This window comes from Sus scrofa, chromosome 6 (assembly GCF_000003025.6).
Source record: "Sus scrofa isolate TJ Tabasco breed Duroc chromosome 6, Sscrofa11.1, whole genome shotgun sequence".
Taxonomy (NCBI): Eukaryota; Metazoa; Chordata; class Mammalia; order Artiodactyla; family Suidae; genus Sus; species Sus scrofa.
The window spans coordinates 158,342,686-158,354,733 of record NC_010448.4 but is presented as its reverse complement, the minus strand read 5'-3'; the positions used below and the strand labels follow the sequence as shown (position 1 = coordinate 158,354,733).

General features: G+C 38.9%; 1 protein-coding gene across 9 annotated transcripts in view; it reads right to left on the bottom strand.

Annotated features, from left to right (window-relative positions):
- HSPB11 (heat shock protein family B (small) member 11) overlaps positions 1–12,048 on the bottom strand; it is a 58,538-nt gene that overhangs the window by 42,388 nt on the left and 4,102 nt on the right. For all 9 annotated transcript variants that reach the window (XR_001309433.2, XM_005665411.3, XM_003356458.4 and 6 more), the window contains one exon: positions 10,491–10,603. Coding sequence is in view for 8 of the 9 variants with exons in the window: in XM_013999370.2 (XP_013854824.1) it covers positions 10,491–10,603 (113 nt within the window). In the remaining variant the exon portion in view is untranslated. The remainder of the gene's footprint in view (positions 1–10,490; positions 10,604–12,048) is intronic.

Sequence of the window (12,048 nt, the reverse complement as noted above, 5' to 3'; positions counted from 1 at the left end):
AGGATTTCCATCCCACAGCCCAAGCACATACCCCCACCCCCCAAACTGTCTCCTCCGGAGACCATAAGTTTTTCAATGTCTGTGAGTCAGCATCTGTTCTGCAAAGAAGTTCAGTCTGTCCTTTTTTCAGATTCCACATGTCAGTGAAAGCATTTGATGTTGGTGTCTCATTGTATGGCTGACTTCACTTAGCAGTGTTTTATTTTATTTATTTTTGTCTTTTTGTCTATTCCAGGGCTGCACCCATGGCATATGGAGGTTCCCAGGCTAAGAGTCTAATTGGAGCTGTAGCCACCAACCCACACCACAGTCACAGCAACACCACATCCAAGCCACGTCTGCAACCTACACCACAGCTCACGGCAACACCAGATCCTTAACCCACTGAGCGAGGCCAGGGATCAAACCGGCAACCTCAAGGTTCTTAGTTGGATTCGTTAACTACTGAGCCACAGTGGGAACTCCTAAGTATTTTATTTTTTAAAAAGCTTTTTTAATTTTTACTGTATATTTGTGGGAGTCCTTTGTCAGATATATATGTATCACGAATATTTTCTCCCAGTCTGCAGTTTGCCTTTCCATTTTCTTAACTGTGTCTTTCAATGAGTATTAGTCTTATTTTTGGTGAAGTCTAGTTTTATCACCTTTTTTTTTTTTTCTTCTCTTTTTAGGGCTGTACCTGTACCTGTTTCATATGCAAGTTCCCAGGCTAGGGGTCAAATTGGAACTCCAGCTGCTGGTATATGCCATAGCCACAGCAATACCAGATCTGAGCCTCATCTGTGACCTACGCCACAGCTCATGGCAATGCAGAATCCTTAACCCACTGAATGAGTCCAGGGATCAGACCCGCACCCTCAAGGATTATTAGTTGGGTTCTTAACCTGCTGAGACACAATAGAAACTCTCAGTTTTATTACCTTTTTCATGCTTAGTAATTTTTGTGTCTTCATTAAGAAATCTTTGCCTACTTCATTGTCACAAAAGTACTTTTTTAGGTTTTCTTTTAGAAGCTTAAATATTTTAGCTCTGAATTAAGTTCTATGATTCATCTTGAATTAATTTTTGCATTTTGTATGAGGTAGCGGTTGAGGTTTATTTTTAATCTACATGTTTATTCGATCATTCCAGCACCAAATGTTAAAAATACTTTGCTTTCCCAGGGAACCCTCCTGCACTGTTGGTGGGAATGTAAATTGGTACAACCACTATGGAAAACAGTAAGGAGGTACCTTAGAAAACTATATATAGAATTACCATATTACCCAGCAATCCCACTCTTGGGCATATATACGGACAAAACTCCTTGAAAAAGACACATGCACCCATATGTTCATTGCAGCACTATTCACAATAGTGAATGGAAAGACATGGAAACAACCTAAATGTCCATCAACAGATGAATGGATTAAGAACATGTGGTATATATACACAATGGAATACTACTCAGACACAAAAAAGAACAAAATAATTCCATTTGCAGCAACATGGATGGAACTAGAGACTCTCATACTAAGTGAAGTAAGTCAGAAAGAGAATGACAAATACCATATGATATCACTTATATCTGGAATCCAATACATGGCACAAACGAACCTTTCACAGAAAAGAAAATCATGGACATGGAGAACAGACTTGTGGTTGCAAAGGGGGAGGAGGAGGGAGTGGGATGGATTGGGAATTTGGGGTTAATAGATGCAAACTATTGCCTTTGGAATGGATTAGCAATGAGATCCTGCTGTACAGCACTGGGAACTATATCTAGTCACTTATGATGGAGCATGATAATGTGAAAAAAAATGTATATATGTATGTGTGATTGGGTCACCTTGCTGTACAGCAGAAAACTGACAGCACACTGTAAACCAGGTATAATGGAAAAAAATCATTTAAAAAATAAAAGAAAAAAAACTTTCCTTTTCCTATTGATTTACCTTAGTGTCTTTCTCTAAAATTAATGGACTATACATAGATGTGTATGCATTTCTGCCCTCCCATGTTATTCCATTCATCAGTTTCTGTATCCTTATCCTTTTGCTGAAAATTAGTTGACTTTATATGTATTGGTCTATTTCTGGGCTCTCTAGTCTGTTCCACTGATCTATATTGATCTATCTTTACAAAAGTGCCATGCTGGATCTGTCTTTGCAAAAGTGCCATGCTGTTTTGATTACTGTGTATATAAATTTTGCAATCAGATAATGTAAGTGCTCCAACTTCTTTTTCAAGATTAGTTTGACAAAAGTAGGTCTTTGCATTTCCATATTCATTTCAGAATCGACTTGTTAATTTCTATGTAAAAGTCTATTGAGGAGTCCCTGTCGTGTCTGAATGGGTTAAGAACCCAACATAGTGTCCATGAGGATGCAAGTTTGATCCCTGGCAGGTCAGTTGGATCCGGTGTTGCTGTGGCTGTGGCACAGGACAGCTGTGTGGCTGCAGTTCCATTCGATTCCACCCCTAGCCTGAGAACTTCCATACACCGCAGGTTTGGCCTTATAAAAAACAAAAGAAAAAAAAAAATCTATTGCAATTGTACTGAAGCCCTAAGTCATTTTAGAGAGAAACTGCCATTGCAACAATATTGAGTTTTCTGTTCATTTATATCTTTTCATTTATTTAATTGCTTTTTTTGGGAGGGGAGTTGTCTTTTTAGGGCCACACCTGAGGCATGTGGAGGTTCCCATGATAGGGGTCAAATTGGAGCTACAGCTGCTGGCCCACACCACAGCCACAGCAACACGGGATCCTTAACCCACTGAGCAAGGCCAGAAATCGAACCCACAATCTCATGGTTCCTAGTCGGATTCGTCTCTGCTGTGCCAAAACAGGAATGTTTATTCTTAACTACTTTAAATGTGCTATTTTTATTTTTATTTTTCTGCTTTTTTGGACTGTACCTGTGGCATATGTAAGTTCCCAGGCTAGGGGCTGAACTGGAGCTGCAGCTGCGAGCCTACACCATGGCCACAGCAACGCCAGATATTTAACCCACTAACCAAGGCCAGGAATTGAACCCATGTCCTCATGGTTACTAGCTGGATTAGTGCTGAGCCACAACAAGAACTCCTTAAATGTTTTAAATGCCATTGTAAATGGAATTTTTTTTTTTTTTTTTTTTTTTTGCCATGCCTGTGGCATGTGGAAGTTCCTGGGCCAGGGACTGAACCTGTGCCACACCAGTGACAATGCCAAATCCTTAACCACTATTCCACCAGGGAACTTCAACCCAGAGTACGTGGCAGTCACATTTCTTGGGGGGAAGGGCAAGGCTTGATGTGGGATCTGTTTCCAGACCATGCCACAGCGGTAAAAGCACTGATTCCTAACCACTACATCAGCAGGGAACTCCCTCGTAAATGGAATTTTTAAAAATTCCATTTTCCAAATGTTTCCTGCTGGTATATAGTAATACAATTGATTTTTATGTATTGACCTTGCTAAATTTAGTTTTTGGTAGATTCCTTAGGATTATGTAGATTCATATAAACTGTGAACAAAGAAAAAAAAAATTTAGTGGCCAGTAGCTCTTATCTGTATATGTATATGTGTATACACACATGCACACACACACACACGCACGCCTAAAGAAATGGAAACCCAAATAAATATTATGAATAGTTCAAAAGGCTACTTGGTTACAAGATGTATGTTAAGAGGACTCACACCAAAACTTATTTTCCAGCTGCCATCTGGAATAGGAAGACCTTCCTCTTTGAGGAAATACCACAGAAGGGTGCATTCTGATCATTATCTTCATTATACTACGTCTACTGATTTTCTTCCGAATTTTTTAAAATTTGTATACAATTGTACAGGTTGCTTTCCCTTTACAACTACTATAAAATATCGGCTATATTTCCCATGTTGTTCAATACAGCCTTGAGCCTATCTTACACTCAATAGTTGGTACCTCCGAATCTCCTACCCATATTTTTGCCCCTCCCTGCCCTGCCCACTGGTAAACTCTAGATTTTTCTGTGAGTCTGTTTCTTTTTTGTGGTAGTCACTAGTTTCTTGTGCTTTTTATAGTCCACATATAAGTGACATACAGTACTGAACAAAGACGGTTTTGTTCTTTTCGATCTTTTTTTGTTTAGGGCTGCATATGCGGCATATGGAAGTTCCCAGGCTAGGGATCAAATCAGAATTGCAGCTGCCGGCCTACGCCAAAGACACAGCGATGCCAGATCCTTAACCCACTGAGTGGGGCCAGGGATTGAACCCACAGTCTCATGGATACTAGTTGGGTTTATTACCACTGTGCCACAAGGGGAACTCCTTTCCTTCCAATCTTTATGTCTTTTCTTGCCTTACTGCATTGGCTAAGACCTCCAAGACAACAGTGAATAGAAATGGTGAGAACTAACATCTTTGCTTTGTTTCCAATCTTAGGGGAGTAAGTATTTTTTTAATTGAAGTATAGTTGATTTAAAATATTATATTAGTTCCAGGTGTATAGCATAGTGATTCAAAATTTTTATAGATTATACTGCATTTAAAGTTACTACAGTTGTCGCTCAGTAGTAAAAAACCTTACCAGTATGCATGAGGATGTGGGTTCGATCCGTGGCCTCACTCAGTGGGTCAGGGATCTGACACTGACATGAGCTGTAGTGTAGGCTGCAGATGTGGCTCTGATCCCGAGTTGCTGTGGCTGCGGTGTAGGTCAGCAGCTGTAGCTCCAACTGACCCCTAGCCTGGGAACTTGCATGTGCCACAGGTACAGCTCTAAAAAGACAGAAAAAAAAAAAAGTTACTAGAAAACAATGGCTATGTTTCCTTGTGCTGTACAATAGAGCCTTGTTGCTTATCTATTTTCTATATACTAGCTTGTATCTCTTAATCCCATACCCTTATTTGCCCCTCCCAGCTTCCCTCTCCCCATGGTATCCACTAGTTGGATTTTTGCATCTGTGAGTCTGTTTCTGTTTTGTTATATGCGCTCATTTGTTTCACTGGGAAAGCGTTTATTACTTCACCATTAAGCTAAAAATTTTTAGTTAATGCCTTTATCAGACTGAGAAAATTCCTTCTTTTTTTAGTTTTTTGAGAGTTGTTATCATGAATGCATGGTGAATTTTGTCAAATGATTTTTCAGAATGATTGTATGATTTTCTTCTCTGTTGTTCTGGCAATATGGTAAATTACATTCAATCTGTATTCCTGTGATAAGGTGGTGAATATTGCATTCTTATGATATCCTCCATTTGCTGGATTCAATTTGTAGGATATTTATACAGTTTAATTTCTACAATCGATATAAGCTATTTTGATTTTTCTATTTTACCTTGTATCATTTTTATAGGTTGAGTTTTTCAAGGAATCTGTCCATTTCATCTAAGTTGTCAAATTTATTAGCCTATATTTGTTCTTGATATTGACCCTTTTAGAATTTCTGGTGATACTGCTTCTTTCCATTCTGGTACAAGCAATTTGCATTTTCTCTCTTTTTTTTGTTGTCAGTTTTGCTAGAGGTTTATTACTCTTTTCACAGGATCAATTTTTGTTTTATTAATTTTTTCTAACTGCCTATTTTCTATTTCATTGATTTTTGCTCTTACCTTTATCATTTATTGTCTTCTTTCTTTTGGTATTATTTGCTCTTCATTATCTAGCTTCCTAAGGTAGAAATTTAATTACTGGTTTTAAAACTATTCTTTTTAATATAAGTATTTATGCTATAACTATCCCTTAAAGAATTGCTTTAGCTGCATACCACAAATGCGGCTATTTATTTTTTTCATTATCATTCACTTAGAAATATTTTCTAGAGCTCCCACTGTGGCTCAAAGGAGTTGGCAGTGTTTTGGGAGCACTGGGATGTTGGTTCAATCCCTGGCTTGACACAGTGGGTTAAAGATCTGGCATTGCTGTAACTGTGGCTTAGGTTGCAACTATGGCTGGGATCTAATCCCTGGCTGGGGAGCTGCATATGCTGCAGGGTGGCTAAAATTAAAAAAAGAAAGAAAAAAGAAATATTTTCTAATATCTTTTGTGGTTTTTTTTCTTTGACCCATGGGTTATTCCAAAGTGCTGTGTGTTTAATTTCTAAGTTTTGGTGTATTTTCTAGATGGCTTTCTGTTATTTATTTCTAAATTTAATTACATAGTGGTCAGAGAACATATTCTTTTCTTCTCCAGCTTAACTGAGATATAATTGACATGCGTCATCACGTAACTTTAAGGTGTACATACACAAAGTGTGATACGCACATATATTGCAAAATGATTACCCAATAAAGTTAGTTAACACATCCACCACTTCACATAATTACTATTTTTTTTGGAGAACATATTCTTTGAGATTTCAGTTTTCTGAAATTTATTGAGACTTATTTTATGGTCCAGCACATTTCAGTGCATGTTCAATGTACACCTGTTCCATGTGCTATTGCTGATTATAGTGTTCTATAAATGTCAGTCAAGGTGACTGAGAGTGTTGTATGGATCATCTAAATCTTTACAGATTTTTTGGTCTAGCCGATTTTTTTTTTTTTTTTGTCTTTTTGCCATTTCTAGGGCCACTCCCACGGCATATGGAGAATCCCAGGCTAGGGGTTGAATTGGAGCTGTAGCCACCGGCCTATGCCAGAGCCACAGCAACGTGGGATCCAAGCTGCATCTGCAACCTTCACCACAGCTCACGGCAACGCCAGATCCTTAACCCACTGAATGAGGCCAGGGATCGAACCTGCAACCTCATGATTCCTACTCAGATTCATTAACCACTGTGCCACAACGGGAACTCCTTCCTGGGTGTTTTTAATGAACGTGAGCAATATAACATCAAAGATATGTAAAGATGCACCAGGATTTTAAAATAACATATAACTAGATCCGTACAATTAAGTATAATAAAGCCATCAAAATAGTAGTTTCCTTTAAAATAAAGCCTTATAGCTATTAATTGTTAAACATTTATTATCTCATGTGTTAAAAAAAAAAAGTCATGTAATTTTTTTTTTTTCCCCACAACTCTGAGGTAGTCAAGGAAAGTGGTATTATCCCCAATTTTCAGATGAGGAAACTGAGGCTCAAGTAATAACACATACATTCTTAGCCCAAAGTAACACATTCAGTTCACTTCCCAGGAATTCTAATAGGAAATCATTCTTCTCCATTATTCCAAAAGGACTAGTTCTCTCTCTCTTCTACTTTTTCTCTTAACTCTTTTTTTTTCCTTCTATAGAATTTTTTCCTCTTTCACTGACATGGTAAATACCAAAAAGCAAAAGTAGGGTCAAGAGGAAGTTGAAATATAATCACTTTTTAGAACTCCATTTCTGAGAAAATTAAGAATTGGAAGCACTGTCTATTAGGGGAAAATTTACAGCACTGCTTTCTCCAAAAAATTCTATGGTTACTTCCACTCAGATACACCAACTTATGAGTAAAGAGTAAATTTTAGGAGCTCCCATCGTGGCGCAGTGGTTAACGAATCTGACTAGGAACCATGAGGTTGGGGGTTCCATCCCTGGCCTCGCTCAGTGGGTTAACGATCCGGCGTTGCCGTGAGCTGTGGTGTAGGTTGCAGATACGGTTCGGATCCTGCGTTGCTGTGGCTCTGGCGTAGGCCGGTGGCTACAGCTCCGATTAGACCCCTAACCTGGGAACCTCCGCAGGAGTGGCCCTAGCAAAGTCAAAAAGACCAAAATAAATAAGTAAATAAATAAAAAGAGTAAATTTTAGTATCTACCATATAAAGTCTAACTGTATTTGTTGGAAATGAATATGAATTAAAAGTCTCTGATGTGCTCTGTTTGGTTATCAGGTCAGTTAACCACTTTTATTCCACATCGTTTTCTGTACTAAGGGTTTTTATACAATCTAAAAAATATTACAGGAATTCCCCCATCATGGTGCAGCAGAAATGAATCCGACTAGGAGCCATGAGGTTGCAGGTTCAATTCCTGGCCTCATTCAGCGGGTCAAGGATCCGGCGTTGCTGTGAGCTGTGGTGTAGGTCAAAGACTTGGCTCAGGTCCTGTGTTGTTGTGGCTGTGGCATAGGCCAGCAGCTGTAGCTCCGATTAGATCCCTAACCTGGGAACGTCCATATGTCATGGGTGTGGCCCTAAAAAAAAAAAAGCAAAAAAAAAATTATGTACTTACTAATATGGACTGATAGATTCTAAAATATTCTCTGTTACGTAAAATACCCAATCTTAATGATTTATAAACATTCCCCCTTGAAAGAAAGGTCACCAAAAGGGTGTAAGGTAGATTGATCTTACCTTGGAAATTTGATCTATCTTCAAACAGAGACAAGGGGTACTTTTGGAAAGATGTCTATTTCTGGCCAACAACTTAAGAAAAATCTCTAAAGGTTTGTGATCCTCATATCAGTCCTCACATTTATATCTCTATGGCAGAGTGGGATAAATAACTATTATCTGAAATGCAGAAGTAAAAAACTAAGGAGGATGAAAACCACAGACATTAAGTTTTTTCTTCATATCTTAAATTTGGGAAACTGGGAGTTAAAAGAAATGAGTATTAGTTTTGATTTTGTCATTTGCTTATCAGTGTGATTATGTCATTTTACTTCTCATCATCTTTGTTGTCATCTTTATACGAGATTGAAAATACTTTCATTTTGGCCTCTTATTCCCCAAGCTTACTGTAAGAGTCAAGTGACATAACATCTATAAAATTATAAAGCCCTGTGCAAATGTACCATAACAGATGCATATACGTATGTATAAATGTCTATGTGTGATTGTACGTATGACTAATCTTTGATGGTCTAACTCACAAGCTACTCAACAAATATTTTAAGAGACTGTAGTCAAAGATGAAAAAAGTCAGTCTCTGACTTCTAGATATTTCCAGTTGAGGTGATGAACATTAAAAACAAGTAATTATACAATAAAGGAATAAATAAGGTAATAGAGGTATATACCAAATTCTATTGGAGCCTAACAAAAAGGTAAGCTAATCTTACTTGAGGGAAAGGGACAGTTCAGAGAGGAGATAACAACTGGCCTTAAAGGAACAGGTCCAATTGCTGGAATTTTGTCCAGATATATGGACTTCACAATAGAACACAAAGAACCAGAAGATCTATGTCACAACAGGCTCTGCCTTCAATAGTTAAAACTGGTATTTGACCTCTTTAGACCTCTCTTACCATAAGACTAAATAAAAAGTTCAGATAAAACGAACTCATAATCCTTCCAGCTCTAAAATTATACCATTCTATGAGTCAAACTCAGGTCACTATACAAATACCAACAGAGAGAACTCAAGAGAGCAATAAAATAGCCAGAACTGTTTAAAAAAAAAAAAAGGAGTTCTTCCTGGATGGATTTGGAGATTATTTGCTTGGTGAAATAAGTCAGACAGAGAAAGATAAGCATGGTATATAACTTAAATGTGGAATCTAAAAAATAAAAGAAAATAGTATTACAAAAAAGAAAGAGACTTTCAGATGAAGAGAACAAACTGGTGGTTAGCAGTGGGGAAAGGGAAGTGGAGAGGGGCAACATAGGTCTAAGGGGACTAAGAGGTACAAACTTCTATGTATAAAATAAATAAACTACAAGGATGTATTATATAGCACAGGGAATACAGCCAATATCTTATAAATGGAGTAAAATCTTTAAAAATTGTGAATCACCACACAGTATATCTGAAACATATAATATTGTAAATCAACTAGATTGACATCAATCTTTTAAAAAAAGAGTTCTCCCATTAACTACTTTTTCTTGGGATTTAAAAGTCTGAGAATCCGGAGTTCCCATAGTGGCTCAGCGGTTAATGAATCTGACTAGCATCCATGAGGACACAGGTTTGATCCCTGGCCTCGCTCTGTGGGTTAAGGATCTGTCATTGCCGTGAGCTATGGTGTAGGTCGAAGACGCGGTTTGGATCTAGCATTGCTGTGGCTGTGGTATAGGCCAGCAGCTGTAGCTCTGATTAGACCCCTACCCTGGGAACCTCCATATGCTCAGGGTGCAGCTCTGAAAAGACAAAAGACAAAAAACAAACAAACAGAAAAAGTTCAGTTTAGGAATTATAAAGAAAAGGATCAAAAACCTAAATATACAGAACTGAATTAGTTCCAGGAATGGTACTAAAGTGAGTGGTTAGGTAATCTAGTTCACCAAATATTTATTAAACTATGCTTACCAGGGCTAAGTGCTAGCTGTTCTAAAACATATCTCAATACTTAGGTGGTTTACTGACCTAATATTAAGACTTTAAGGGAGTTCTCGTCGTGGCGCAGTGGTTAACGAATTCGACCAGGAACCATGAGGTTGTGGGTTCGGTCCCTGCCCTTGCTCAGTGGGTTAAGGATCCCACATTGCCATGAGCTGTGGTCGCAGACGCGGCTCGGATCCCGAGTTGCTGTGGCTCTGGTGTAGGCTGGTGGCTACAGCTCCGATTCGACCCCTAGCCTGGGAACCTCCATATGCCACGGGATTGGCTCAAGGAAAAAAAAAAAAAAAAAGACTTTAAGGAAGAAAGAATAGTAACTCTTACCCATCAATGATATTTTCAGGTGGGTGTTTTTCATCACTTGATGTAGCTAAAATCACTTCAGTCCCTTCAGAGCTTAAACAAAGATCAACTTTTTTCATCTTTAAATGTTGAACCTGCAAGTAAAACAGTAACAAAACAATAACAACAAAAGCAACTTTTTATTCTCTGACCTTTAGCTGAGAAAAGAAAGAGAGAGAAAGTCTGTTGCCTAGCACCCATCTTAACAACCAAGCTATTCAACAAGTGGGAGGGATTCTAACATGCTTATTTACATAAGTCAACTTCTGATCTCTCCCAGGGATAGTCTGTATAAGGGTATTTTTACTACTCTACTCTACAACCCAAGTCCCTAACACTTACATAATTTTTCTGCTTCTAGAATTAAAACCCCTCAATAATTATACAGAAACAGTTAATAAGCTAAAGTGACACAAATTAGTTGGTAAATTTTTAAAGTATTTATATTGCTATATTTCTGATATGTTAAAAAATGTGGCGCATAAAAACAGATGCTTTGTAACTGTTTCTCTATATGCTTATTGATTGAAGTAGCAAACAATAGTACTTAAATCTTAAGAGATACTTTTTTTTTTTTTTTTTTTTTGTCTTTTTGCTATTTTTTTGGGCCGCTCCCGCGGCATATGGAGGTTCCCAGGCTAGGGGTCCAGTCGGAGCTGTAGCCACCGGCCTGCACCAGAGCCACAGCAACGCGGGATCCAAGCCGCGTCTGCAACCTACACCACAGCTCACGGCAACACCGGATCGTTAACCCACTGAGCAAGGGCAGGGACCGAATCCGCAACCTCATGGTTCCTAGTCGGATTCGTTAACCACTGCGCCACGACGGGAACTCCCTTAAGAGATACTTTATCAGCATTTTTTTTTGAGCAGAAATATGAAATAAGAGAGCAGACAAATTTTTTTTTTTTTTTTTTTTTGCCTTTCTGCCTTTTCTAGGGCCGCTTCCCGCAGCATATGGAAGTTCCCAGGCCAGGGGTCTCATCGGAGCTGTAGCCTCCGGCCTACACCAGAGCCACAGCAATGCGGGATCCTTAACCCACTGAGCAGGGTCAGAGATTGAACCCGAAACCTCATGGTTCCTAGTTGGACTCGTTAACCACTGCGCCACAATGGGAACTCCTTTTTTTTTTGGCTACGCTCATGGCATGTGGAAGTTCCTGGGCCGGGGATCCAACCTGTGCCACAGCAGCAACCCGAGCCGATGCAGTAACAACACAGACTGGATCCTAAACCTGCTGTACCACAAGAGAACTCCTTCAATTGTTTATCCATTTATTTTTTATTTTTTTATGGATGCACCTGTGGCACGTGGAAGTTCCCGGGCCAAGGATTCAACCCAAGCAGCAAGCTGCAGCTGAGGCAATGCTGGATCCTTTAACCCAGGACACGGGGCTGAGGATCAAACCTACAGCTCTGCAGGGACCCGAGCTGCTGCAGTTGGATTCTTAACCCAATGTACCAGGATAGGAACTCCAATTTTTAAATTCTAATTCAGTCATTTGGTCCATGAACTTAAAGGCATCTCTGTTGTAGATTT